The sequence below is a fragment of the Nelusetta ayraudi genome, unplaced genomic scaffold (genome assembly GCF_046127955.1).
Source record: "Nelusetta ayraudi isolate G7.1 ecotype Tasmania unplaced genomic scaffold, CSIRO-AGI_Nayr_v1 ptg000026l, whole genome shotgun sequence".
NCBI classification, from domain to species: domain Eukaryota; kingdom Metazoa; phylum Chordata; class Actinopteri; order Tetraodontiformes; family Monacanthidae; genus Nelusetta; species Nelusetta ayraudi.
The window spans coordinates 582,501-595,636 of record NW_027466076.1 but is presented as its reverse complement, the minus strand read 5'-3'; the positions used below and the strand labels follow the sequence as shown (position 1 = coordinate 595,636).

Here is a 13,136-nt window from a genome sequence, read left to right as displayed (position 1 = left end):
CTTGGGGAGAGACCATGGATGTATCATAGGAACTGGATACCGGACTGCTGGAAAAAAAATCCCATGTCCCTGTGTCTCAGCTCGTTCTGATTGGCTGCGTCCTGACGTGTCTGTAAGTGACGTTCTTCAGGATCGTTCTCGTTGGCAAAAGGTCATGTGAGCTACAGAGGCACGATGGAAAGTGACACTACTGCGATGCTCTCTTGGCCCATTGATGCGGAAGTCAAAAACTTTTTTGGGGTATGTGCTGGGTGAGCAACTTCATTGAAATGAATGGGCCGCCATCTTGGACTCTGGGGGCTTGGGAGAGACAGCAGTGGCCTACAGAAACCCGGAAGATAAATTCCGGTTGGCGAAAACCCACTGGATTTATTTCATGCGAGTATTAGGGTAAAAAACAATTTATTCTAATAGTAATTATAACAACAACAACAACAACCACGAAACAAAAATACGCGGATGGACGTTGAACGACAACCTGAAGGTTTTGCTGTCAGGTGGAACCAGTTGGTGCTGGCTCCCAGCTTCTGATTGGCGTGAAGGACGAGACGACAGCAATGAGCAGAGTTTCCAGCATTTCCAGGCTGTATGGCTTCTGTCACAGCTGATTGGTTGTGGGTAAACAGCTTCTCCGTGGGAGGCTTGCAAGAAGGATGAAGTGGGAAGTGGAGAGGGGGGGATGGAGGGGCGTCCTTCTGAAGAAAGTGGCTACAACTTGAAGAGGAAGAAACAGTTTGGGACTTTTTTTTGTGAATGATGCAAACAAGCGTTTCCTTTGACGGGAAACTAGTGTGTGTGTGTGTGTGTGTGTGTGTGTGTGTGTGTGAGAGTGTAAATAAGGTCAGTGGCAGTGACAGAGAGTTTCTTTATGGAGATACATTGGAGCAGATACACGGCGTCATTTGTCTAAAGGACACACACACACACACACACACACACACACACACTAGTGTCCCCCCCCCACCACCACCCTGGGGGCAGCACATGCGCCTCCTTTTACTGTGCAAACGAGCAGAATGACTTGCCTCTCCTCTAATTAAAGAGAGCCTGCAGTCACTTCCACGAGACGAATAACCGTGTTCCGAGTTTAAAGATTCAAATATCTCCCGAACTCGCCGCAGGCTGCTGGCAGGCAGCGGCATCCTCTGCAATCTATGATTCCTCCCTACGCAGGATAAAGGGAGGAGTGGGGTGGTGGTGAGGGCGGGCCGTGTACAGGCCAGGGCCAGCCAGGGGTGTCCGCCAGACATCCGTCAGTCTGACACCTTGTTGGTTTCCTTCACGTCGACTTGTTGGCACGAGTGGATAAATAAATGAATAAATAAACAACAGAAGAGGCCATTCTCCGCGTCCCTCGTCATCATCATCATCTCAAATATTGTTGTTGTTATTGTTGTTATTATTATTATTATTACAATGAGTGTTGCTGGCCATTTTTCATTTTTTGGATTGAATTTCTTGGGCCCTGTACCTCTTTAATATTAACTTTCTTATTTGAGAGTGTGTATTGCGATCAATTTTTTTTCTCAATAATATTAACAGTAACAATAATAATCAAACAAGCTTTATCTGGCTTATTTACAGGGTCGCTTCTCCCTCGTCCCCTGATGGCCTTGAGTGTTTTTCACTCGGTGGTATAGAGAACAACAACAACAACAACAACAACAACAAAGTTCCGTCTGCATTTAAGCAGATTCTTCAGCGCTGCATCCACTGAGCTCGTCAACAGTTTACGGCTGCGTTACACAACTTGCAGCAGCAGCAGCTGCAGCTGCAGCAGCTGCAGATTGAGCCAGTGGGATCTGGTGGAGTTCCACGCAATCTGATTGGTCAGCCGTCGGCTCAGGGTCGTCCTTTTTAAGAAGTGTTTTCAGGGAGCTCTTCCGCCTGCGGACATGCGACACAGATGCATCAGTTTGGCCCAGGATTGACCCCCATGATGCATCACAATCCAATCAGAACGAGCTGAGACACGGTGGGAATATAAAACTCTGTTCTGTGGATTTTCTGGACTTTAGAAAAAACATTATTTTGGATGGACTCACTGAACTTAAAAATCTACAATAGAAAGACTTAATTAAGTATCGTGTTGCAGGTCAAAGGTCGTCCTGTCGGCTGTTTTACAGGCGTTTTTTTTTGTATTTATGGTTGGAAAATGGTTTTTGGGTCAAGTCTGCAGCAGTCGCAGCTCAGGGGTGAGAGGTGAGAAGACGCTGAGGAAAATCAACACCTTCATCAAACAGCTGCTTTGGTTCGTACGCTAAGCCACTGCAGACGAGGGGTGTCTGCGTGGAGGCGAGGGGGGTGAAGACGCCCTGGGGGGAGTTGGTGGGTGGGTGGGGGGGGGGGGGCGGGTCCCAAGACAAAGACGACGGGGGGTGAGGTACTGGAGGTGGTGGTGGGGGTTGGTGGATGTGCTGGACTGCCCCCTCCAGGCACAGAGGCTGAGCTGCTGTCCAGGAGGAGGTGACAGACGCTTCAGACACAAAGACACAAAGCTTTGTTGTGCTGCCAGAGGCCTCAGGCCCCCCCCCCCTCCCCCATGCTCTCTCTCTCTCTCTCTCTCTCTCTCACACACACACACACACACACACACACACACACACACACACACACAACTTACCTGGACTCTGCACAGTGACTCAGTCACCATCACAAACTGTGTAAAGCAACAGACAAGGAGGCTAAACAGTAGATCAGAAATCCATCAGATTCGAATCGAATCGGATTTCTTTAGCATCTCCCCCCCGCACCCCATTTTGCTCCTCTGTCAGTCGACGGACAGGGAGGATGTCTGGTTAGCAGGATAAACCAAACCCGATCAGTGGGACTACATCTGTAGTGGTGGATCTCCACCACCAGATGTCAGCATCGTCACTTCACTAAAGGACACTGAGTTCCCACATACTTACAAATAATTTAGAATAAGTATCTATCTCTAACTTTCTTTCATAAGTAAACATAAACTAGATAGATAAAGCAATATTTATATATACTCTATCTATCTATCTATCTATCTATCTATCTATCTATCTAACATGTGTCAGATATGTTATAATCAATAATAATTATTTGTGATCGTTAAAGCAGCCGAAGCTTATCAAGACCATGGTACTTAAACTTAAAAATGGACGGAAAAGCATCAGTAAGTGTTTTTTTTTGTTTTTTTTTAATGTGATGAAGTAAGGGGAACATCTCCACCGACATACAATCACTTTTTCAATTATGTTGAACTTGCTAACAGTCACATTTGTGTCACCACAAACACAAATTTTGTGCCAGCCACAAACGCCTCCATTCTTCGTAGAGGTTTTTTGCACTCCTCTCCCTAATTTGTGATGAATTTTGGTAGTCGAAAGTATTTCAGATGTTTTTCTCAGTCTGAGTGGTTACTGCAGCCAAAACACGACAATAATTAACCATTTTGTGGCACAGTAATCTGGTTGTGTTGCACTGTGGAATCACAATAAAAACAGGAAGAATCACAATAATAACAATAATAGGGCATGTTCACATCCACAACCTCCCCTCGCAACACACACACACACACACACACACACACACCCACACACACGTCCCTGTGTGTATACAGTTCCTGTTTGCAGGTTCACACTGCGACCGACTCGTAGTAAATATATATTTAAAAACAATCAATTCTATGCACTTTTTTTTCCCGCCAAGATTGAAATTTCAACTGCTTGGCTTTATTTCTGTTCTTTCTTGTCTAAATATGCCTCCGGAGGCATTGAGATTATCACCGTGTTGTCTGTCTCCCCCTGGTGGTCGAGTCTGATAGTAACAGCGGCATCTGCAGCAGTGGTGGTGCTGTCAGTGCAGCCTGTGTCGGGGCCACAGACACACACACACAATGAGGCCGAGCTGTGAGTTCATTAAATCCTGGACGTGGGCGTCTCACGACCGCAGGCCACACTTAACAGATAGTCCTCTCTTCGGCGGTGGCACTTATGATCGACGCAGGCGACTGCTCCACCTGCTCTGCTCCAGCGGCGCTGCTCCCCGGCTGCGATGATGGTGCACCTATTGATCAAATCATACCGAATTTTAGGAGGAGGCGCGGCTGCTGCGCCACTCTATTGTGTCTTCATCGAGCTGTTTGCTCGATTGTCCTGTGAGATCTGCGTCTGCTTTGAAAAACCCTGAATGAGTTGGCAAAAGGCCTTGATTGTCGAGCGAAGTAAAAAAAAAAAAATCTGCGGAGCTCTGACAACTGTCTTCCGTCAGCTATAGATCACAGCTTGGTAAACACGCCTGGAAAAGGAAGCTTATGTTAGCGCACGCCAACAAATTGTTGGAAAGTGGTTGCCGAGGTGTTCAAGCTGCAATGCTTCTAACTTTTCAAGCACATGAATCCATTCCCGCGATTGTTTGCCGGCCAGTATAAATCTCCTGCTCGGTCGTGCATGCGAACTTTCTAGCACTGTACCTCGCTATCCTAGCTGCAGATACTGTGCCCTGTTCGTAGACCCAGATGGGAGGGTGAAGCACATTCAGTTGAAGTTTGAAAGGACTTCAAACATCCACATTGGAAAGCTATGCTAACTTTCACGTGTGTGTGCACGTGTGTGTGCACGTGTGTGTGTGTGTGTGTGTGTGTGTGTGTGTGTGTGTGTTTCATCTGTCTTGCACTCTGATACAAGATACTGACAAATGTAACGTACACAAATTTGATTGAATTTGTCATTTGCAGTATTTCATTTTGAAAATCGCTTTTATCTTTAAAATGTACATTTTCTTTGAGCGACTTCCTGTCCAATTTGCAGCTCGCGCCAAAATAGAGCAGACGCTGAAACGATAAATGCATGACGCGAGCTGCGAGCGGAGGTGCCCTGCTTTGCATCTGGTGTGAACGACACCCTTGATTAACATGGGCGCCGAAAGGAAGCTTCGTCTCCGCTTCGCGGCGCTTCCGTGTCCAGCGTGAACCAGGCGTTACACACAATCTGTGTTTTTAAAAAATATTGCTTAGCATAAGATTATATATGTGGTCTTAACTACTTCTCCAATTCTTTGAACAAATCCTTATGTTCTAGCACTTCCTATTTAAACACATCGCAGTTTACTGAATATAACGGTTACTGCCACCTCTGTAGGTTTCAAAGCCTCTACATAACGTTGTTCTGCGTCTGAGTTTTGGCCTTTGGAGTTTTGGAGCAGCAGGCGAGCCTCCTGAGGCGCGACAGGTAGAACAAGGGCCCGATGAACAGGCCCAGGTTGGGGAAGAGCAGCAGCAGCTCCAGGACGTCGCACTGTGCCGGGCTGATGTCGCTGCTGTGCAGCGTGATCACGGCCATGTATGGTACCACGGCCACCAGGGGGCAGTAGGCCACGGCCGACGGCGCCATCACGGCTAGGACGTTCTGCAGCGCTGTCCTCTTCAGTGACGCACCGGTGGCGCTCGGTCCTTCGCCAGGCCCGCTCTGGAGCAGCACCCACACGATCCCCAGCAGGCACAGCAGCATGAGCAGGAAGAGCAGCGAGATGGTGAGCGACAGGTACAGCGACATGGCCACCAGGCCCAGGAAGTAGAGCAGCAGGCCCACCGTCAGCGTCAGGAGCCAGGAGAGGGCGCACAGGAGCAGGCGGTACCACCACCTGCCCAGTCGAATGTAGGTCACGGGCCGCACCACCGCAAGGCAGCGCTCCACACACATGAAGGTCAGCAGAAGTGGGCAGCCAAACATGTTGAGGGCGAAGAGGGCTTCACGCAGCGATTGGGCCGTCTCGGGTACGGTGTGCACGCTGACGTAGATGTCCAAGGGGAGGCAGAGGCAGTAGAGCAAGTCCATGACTGACACATTGAGGCCCAGGACCTCCGACGGCGTCATGACCCTCTTCCTGCTCGACAACGCCCACGTCAGGCCGGCGTTGGCCGGCAGGGCCGTCAGCAGCACGACAATCTTCACCGCCATCCACAGAGTCCGTCCCTCGGTCACGTGGCAGTGGTTCATCATGGTGACCAAGATTTCCATGGGAATGGGGAGAGGCCAGAGGAAACTTGGAGGTAGAGGAGGAGGAGGTGTGGGCATCAACCACAGGCCAGTGAGGGAGGAGTTGCTGCTGTTGGCTGGAACCACCAGCTGGGAGAAGAAGGGTATGTTGATGTTTCCCATGGCGGCGGTTTTTGCTGAAAAACAAAAAGAGCGTTGGGATAAGAGTCCGTTTACAATACTAGTCAAATTTTGTGTGAAGAGCTCTGGAAACCTGAAGCCCCAATGGCATTAGCTGAAAGCCTGAGCGTGAGCGTCCACTAGAGGGCAACATTTTCCACTGCCATCAATTTGGAAAAGTCTGTATAACAGCGTCTCAACGACGATGACGCTCACATAGGCAAAGACAGATTAAATTAGCCAAGAAAATCGGTTTGTTTAAGTAAACGCTTACTCCATTGGCTAGCGATTTCTGTCTTTCAAATTTAAATAATTTATATATCAACATAACCATAAAATAATAATAATAAAAAAAAAAGCACAGCGAAACACCGAACGAGCAATCCCGTGCACAAACTAACATGAATATATCTCAGTATGAAATGCTAGCTCCACCCTGTATGTCTTGCAGACTCGGGATTGGGGCTCATCCCTCATTTTAAAAGCTTTAACCCAGAACAATTTAAGTTTTTAAGATTTCATTTTCAAGGAACCAAGATGAAAAATTAAAAGCTCCTTGCAAGGCCTTGAAAAACTATAAACAATATTTTTTCTTAATCCTCCCACAAAACTAAATGTATAAAAAACATTGTCAACTGACATTAGCTCAGCACCTAAATTGGCTTAAATTAGCTAAAGAAATCTCATATTTTTCACACTTACTGACTTCACTCGTTAAACCGGTCAACTGGAAGCTCAGACGCCTCAAACCACCAAGTCATTGGCCAGAGGGCCAGAAGAGCGGGAAAACCAACTGACCTTTTGGGGAGGTAGATGAGCACGGACGCTGCAGCTCTGAACTGTGGACCAGTTGTGTCTCAGTCCTTCAAGAGACCAGCGGACACTCCCAGGCCTCCAACTTTTGCATACGAGTGAGGGGCGAGGGTCCATTTGTTTGGGGACAGGAGTGGTTATTTCTGCCACTGAAACATTTCCCGACATGCAAATCCGTCCGGGGGAAGGAAACGGCGCAAGCCGGTGTTGTTGACTTGAGACCTGACAAAGGTGTTGTTTACCTGAGACGTGACGTAATAGTTTCTGACCCAAAACCTCAACGTGATGATTTAGCCTACGTAAACCTTGTGGTTTTAACAGTTTGTATTAAAGTGAACACTGTGGTTTTTGCGCCAGAACCTGACCAAAAAAACAAAATTGTTGCACGCTTGTCAACTAGTAGCCGTGAAACAATGAACGTCTTATTTACAGATCAGTGAGTGAGTGAGTGAGTGAGTGAGTGAGTCAGTCAGTCAGTCAGTCAATCAGATGCTTCAAGACATTTTATTTGGACATTACTCTCAACAGACCTTCTGCTCAAACAGCAGGGAAATGAAACAGCTCAACAGCCTGATGTGTATCTTTTATGTGTGTGTGTGTGTGTGTGTGTGTGTGTGTGTGTGTGTGTGTGTGTGTGTGTGTGTGTGTGTGTGTGTGTCTGGAATTAATCGGCAAAAAAACCCCAAACATTTATTGATTATTCACATCTTGCAGACTCCAAACTTAAAAATAAGAAGCAGCGCCACACCTGGAGGGAATACTTATGTACAGGCGGGATGATGAGTGCAAGAGGAGGGTGGGCCCAATGGGCTCGCAGCGGGCGAGGTCTCAGATGCCCATGTAGGTGTTCATCTTGCCCAGAGCGTCGCAGACAGTGGTGAGGTCGCTGCGCAGGTCCTGCACCACGTTCTCGATGCTGCGGGTGTCTTTGAGCAGGTCAATGCTCTGCGTGTACGGGTTGTAGTAGACCGAGAACGGCCGCTTGATCGTCTTGGCAAACTCCCTGTCCGGCGGGGGTGGGACAAAGACAGGGAGTCAGAGTCGCTTCTGATTGGCTCTCCACTCGATCAACAAAATCAACACAGAAATTCCACCATGAAAGGTTTTTGTGCATCAATTGCAGGTGTAAAATTGTGGGACAGTGTTATTTGACAAACAAAAGCAAAGTCAATCATGCATCAATCAATTCAAAGCTCGATACAATACTATGACGGTTAGACGCTGCAGGGCTTTCATAGCCCTTTGCTTTGTCACTCGGTTTAGGGGACAATTGCCTGAGCGGAGTCCTGCTTTGAGTCTCAGCCTGACAGTAATTATTTATTATTTACTGCAAGGCATTTTAAGATGCGTTTTACTTCTCAGTCCTTTTCTGATTTTCGTAATTGTATGTATGTTTAGATTTTTTGGATTTTGTTTTTGTTTTTTGCTTCTTATTGCTATTAATCTGTTCATTTTGTATGTCATTCTCTATGACTGTCATTGCAGAATTGTTTCATTTGAAATACATACGACTACACTAAACACTGAAGCAGCTGTTATGTTTTGTGTGTGTTTTATTTGCTGTCCACCTCATCTTCTCCTTGGCCTCCTCGAAGCTCTCTGACACAAAGTAAACATCTTGGAAGGTGGTAATGAGACACTCCTGGTTGCAGGTCGTCTTTGGTTCAAACATCTTCACACAGGCCTGATCTGACAAGGCATGCTGGGGAAAATAAGTGGATATATTCTAATATTTGTTTGTTGCTGTGTGTGTGCACATGCGTGTGTATGAGTGAGTGATACCTGCAGCTCCCCAATAGACGACAGCAGACCGGCTCCATAAGCTCTCAGCTGACCGTCCTGCTTGCACAGACCGAACTCGATTGTGAAGAAGTAGCACTGTCCAGAAAACACGGTGACATCAGCAGCAGTGTCAATACAGGCTAAAGGTAGAGTCACAATGTATTTTATACTCATCAGATGAGGAAGGTGTCAGTCGACCAGGAGGGACACTGTTCACTCACTGTGGCCAGCTTTTGGACGTCCTCATCGGTCGCTCCGAGAGAAGCCAGACCGATCTCCTGCGAGAACTGAGCGAACTTTGGATCGGCTAGCAGGGGGACGTGGCCCAGAAGCTCGTGACACGTGTCGCTGAAAACAATGAGCTCAACTGTTTCAGAAGGGGAGCTGAGGGACTGCTGTGACAGGTCAAAAGTGACAAGTGTGGTGGCCAACAGGTGAGGTAGTGACTGGAGAGGTAGTGATAAGTAGGGTGGCCGATAGGTCGGATAGTGACAGGTGTGGTGGCCGATAAGTGAGGTGGACAACAGGTGAGGCAGTGTCAGGTGCGGTAGTAACAGGTGAAGAAGTGATAGGTGTGGTTGGTGACAAGTGACAGGCTAGGTATTGACAGGTGAGGTTGTTAAAGGTGAGCCGACAGGGGTGGCAACACCCAGGTGCAGGTGTACTCACGGCTCAGGTGTGTACAGAGGGTCGGTGCTGTGGCGAACATACTGAGTGCAGTTAAAGACTCGGTAGGCCAGACCAGCCAGGAAGTCTCTGGGCGACAGGTAACCTGCGACGGGTCGGACCGTGAAGCCAGACCTCTCTGAAACACACACACACCCACACACACACACACACACGGACACCAAACACACCTGGTAACTTGATCCTGTGAGCTGGACGTGACGTGCAGGCGACAGGAAGTGTGGCAGACCTCGGAGGAAGAGCGAGACGTCCTCCAACTGCGGGATGTTGTCCTCCCTGTAGCCGCACTGCTTGATGAGCAGCGGCCAGTTCTTCAGGTACTCTCTGCAGGCGTGACTGGGGTACAGCTTGGACAACTCTCGGAAGACCACGCCCCACGTCCTGACCTCCTCCAGGGTGTACTCAATGTGGGGGATGGGCTGCCCGCTGGCGAGGGGGAGGAACTACAGCTTCATGTTATCAGAAATCACTCGAGGAACAAAGAGCTTCAGAGCGGGAGAACCACAAGGCCAAGTTTAGAAGACAATTGGACTGGATTTCTGGACTGGAGGCTTCAACTTTCAAACTTTTAAACATGATCAAACTTAACTTACAACTTATAATTCATGGCCACCTCCACAAAGTACTTCCTCCTCTGACGATAGACTTCATCTTTGAATCCCTGACGAGAAGCAGCAGGAGAAAATGATTAAACTGAGGCAATGGGGGAAATTGTCTTTACTGCCCCCTGGTGGAGGAACAGTGTGAAAGGCTCACCGGGTGGTCGGCGTCCAGCTCCGAGCCATACATCAGCACCCGGTGAGAACACTGGTCCAGCTCCGAGATCTTCATGGGGAACCAGGGAACGTCGTCTCCGTCTGATAAGGGACCACAAAGACCAATGACTGAGGAGGCTGCTGCAGTCTCTTATCGTGACGTCCTCCTCCTCCTTGTCCTCCTGCTCGTACCCGCCTCGGCCGACCACACGTGCGCCGGCGTGTTGAAGGAGACGATGTTGACGTGATCTTTGAGGTGCTGCAGAAGCTCGTTGAACTCCTTGGGGCCGCAGCTGCAGTCTGCGAAGATCTCCACCTCGTTGGCCACCCGCTTGGACGGCCGCGACTCAATGTGCCTCAAGTTGACCCGCCTCTCCTGCAGGAGGAGGAAGAGAAGGAGGACGAGGAGGAGGAGGATGATGAGGAAGGAATGAGAAGAGGTGAAGGAGGAGGGGAAACAGGAGGTGGAGGACAAGGAGGAGGAGGAGGAGGCAAGGAAGGAGGAGGAGGAAGAGGAGGAGGAGGAGGAGCAAAGTAGAGGCAGTGACTCTCCAAAGGGAAGGAAAGAAGAAGTGTGGAGCTGGACTCACCTGGAAGAGTCGAAGGGCTTTGACCAGGCAGCCCACTTCGTTCTTCAAGGAGAACACCACTGCCGTCTTCCCCAAGTCCTCCGCTCCGTCCTTGTCCTCGTTCTCGTTGATGGGACAGAAGGACGGACGCCTCGACTGGAAGAGGAGGGCGGCGCCGCAAAAAATGGGAACGGTTATAAAAACAAGGTGAAAAAATGAGGCAGAAACAGAAGAAAAGCAGTTGCTGAGACCTGAGATCAGCTGGTGGTTGATGCATTGATGGAAGCGTTGATGTCAATTATGAAACGAGGCAACTGAAGGAAGATAGTCGTATGTGAGGCCAGCCGGTGGCGCTGTGACAGTGGCAGAGGTGTCAGGGATACTTCCTTTTTCTTATTCCAAATTTTTTAAAAACAAACAAAAAGTGACGATGGCTCGTCGTTCACCAGCAACAACAGAAAGCAGGAGAAGAAGAAGAAGAAGAAGAAGAAGAAGAAGAAGAAGAAGAAGAAGAAGAAGAGGAGGGGGAGCGATTACATCTACACGTTTCTGCGGCTGATAAGATCCGTCTGCTGCAGGAGGATTTTCAAATTTCCTTTTCTGCATCCTGTTCAAATAAGCTGAACATCCTTCTTCACCTCAACTGGCGCGCACACACACACACACACACACACACACACACACACACACACACACACACACACACACACACCAAGCAACAAGTTGGAAATGTCCTTCCAGCATGGCCAGAGGTCAGAGTTCACAGTGGGCTATTTTCTCATCCAGCTGCCACTGATACACGACTTTTGTTTTGTTTTTCTGTTTTTCCTGCTGTCACTGCACTGAGGGCTGGGCTTGAAGCTCTACTGACTAACATCTTTTTATGGGGCTGAAACTGACTTTGAAGGCTGGAAGGCAAACAGGGAAAAGAACCCCTGCAATGAAATACTGCTATACTCGACAATTAATATACATAAATACATTATATGTATATATACACTGTACAGACTAAACTCTAAACTTATTAAGAGTCCTTCAGATTGTTGGTTTAATCAATAGAGAAGTCAAACTTTGTTAGTTTGTATAAGAAGAATAAATCTAATTGTTCTGTTCTGTTCAAGAAATCTACAGCAAAAGAAAAATAAAAGAGTTTAAAGATTATTTTTTTTATTTTTTTTATTTTTTTTGAAAGGCTGAGGTAGATGTGTGGCTCTCACCATCTGGCCGCCGGTGTGACGCTGCTGCTGCTGCTGGAACATGGCCGAGTCCAGCGACATCCCCCGCCGGGCCCAGTACTTGCTGGAGAACATCATCATGGCCGGCTGCATCTTGGGCACCTGCTCCAGCCCCGGCCCCGGCCCCGGGCCCTGACCTGGCTTCAGCACATGGGACGAGGCCATGGGGAACCAGTGGGTGTAGGAATACCAGGGCTCCAGCCTGCCTGCTCTGCTGCTCCACGCTCGCGCTGACACTGGGACGGACCGCCGACGGCTGCCGCTGTCGGTGTCCCCCCGGTCGCCCTCACCGCTGCCTAAATAGAGCAGTGGGAGGAGCAGGGGAAGGAGCAAGGGGAGGAGCTGGGGGAGGGACGCTCCTCCTCCCTCTGCTCCTCGTGTACAGAAAGCTTATAGGAGGGAATAAAGGCAAATGATTTGATTATCTCTTTGACTCGTCCACCATCGCGTCCGTAAAATAAGAGTGGAAAGTTGATCCCTGAACAAAAAACAGTGGAAAATACAATAAACATTGTGAGACACAGCAGTGCTCTGTCTCTGAGGACCAACACATCCCAGTGCATGCTGGGACACCAGTGGACACATGTTAAAACCATGGATGTGTTATGAAAACTGGATACCTGACTGGCAATATAGCAGCACAGGGATTTTCCCCCCAGTGGCCATTCAGGGTAATACAGCTAAAAAACCCATACAGCCCAAGGACAGGACCGCCTTTGACCCGAAACACGGTGCATTACTATGGGGCGCCGTTTGTAAAGTTTATCATGCTTAAAATAACAGCAAGCATTTTGTCACATTTAGCTTCAAATCGGGTTTTTAAAAAGTTGTGTGCATTTTTGAAAGTCACTTTTTTTTTTTTTTTTAGCACATTTAACACTTTAAATCTAAATGTTAACTCTAAATGTTAAATCTAAATGCTAAATATAAATGATAAATATAAATGATAAATATAAATATAAATGTTAAATCGAAATCGAAATGTTAACTCTAAATGTTACACCTAAATGTTTCGGGTGAAACTAAACATTTAGCTAATATGCATATTCAAGCTGCCGGCAACCGGAAGTACCACAATAAAAGCTTGACGATGTTGAACTCTGTTTTTAGTGTCAAATAACGAATAAACAACTATCTTTTCTGGGGAAACTGCCTCTTGGCGATTTT

General features: G+C 48.0%; 2 protein-coding genes across 2 annotated transcripts in view; both read right to left on the bottom strand.

The window, feature by feature from the left end:
* Positions 1–4,748: 4,748 nt before the first annotated feature.
* On the bottom strand, positions 4,749–6,458 carry LOC142889867 (uncharacterized). The gene has a single exon (XM_076028548.1). The coding sequence runs from the start codon at positions 6,129–6,131 to the stop codon at positions 5,124–5,126; it is 1,008 nt and encodes a 335-aa protein (XP_075884663.1). The 5' UTR covers positions 6,132–6,458; the 3' UTR covers positions 4,749–5,123.
* A 967-nt stretch (positions 6,459–7,425) lies between these two features.
* Positions 7,426–13,136, bottom strand: part of tph2 (tryptophan hydroxylase 2 (tryptophan 5-monooxygenase)) — a 5,712-nt gene continuing 1 nt past the window's right edge. The window contains exons 1-11 of the mRNA XM_076028649.1: positions 11,952–13,136; positions 10,756–10,890; positions 10,358–10,541; positions 10,167–10,267; positions 10,004–10,071; positions 9,640–9,836; positions 9,393–9,528; positions 8,945–9,071; positions 8,724–8,819; positions 8,510–8,643; positions 7,426–7,944 (exon numbers count right to left, since the gene is read on the bottom strand). The exon at positions 11,952–13,136 is cut by the window's right edge and continues 1 nt beyond it. Coding sequence (XP_075884764.1) covers positions 7,770–7,944; positions 8,510–8,643; positions 8,724–8,819; positions 8,945–9,071; positions 9,393–9,528; positions 9,640–9,836; positions 10,004–10,071; positions 10,167–10,267; positions 10,358–10,541; positions 10,756–10,890; positions 11,952–12,134 — 1,536 coding nt within the window. The 5' untranslated portion in view covers positions 12,135–13,136 and the 3' untranslated portion in view covers positions 7,426–7,769. The remainder of the gene's footprint in view (positions 7,945–8,509; positions 8,644–8,723; positions 8,820–8,944; positions 9,072–9,392; positions 9,529–9,639; positions 9,837–10,003; positions 10,072–10,166; positions 10,268–10,357; positions 10,542–10,755; positions 10,891–11,951) is intronic.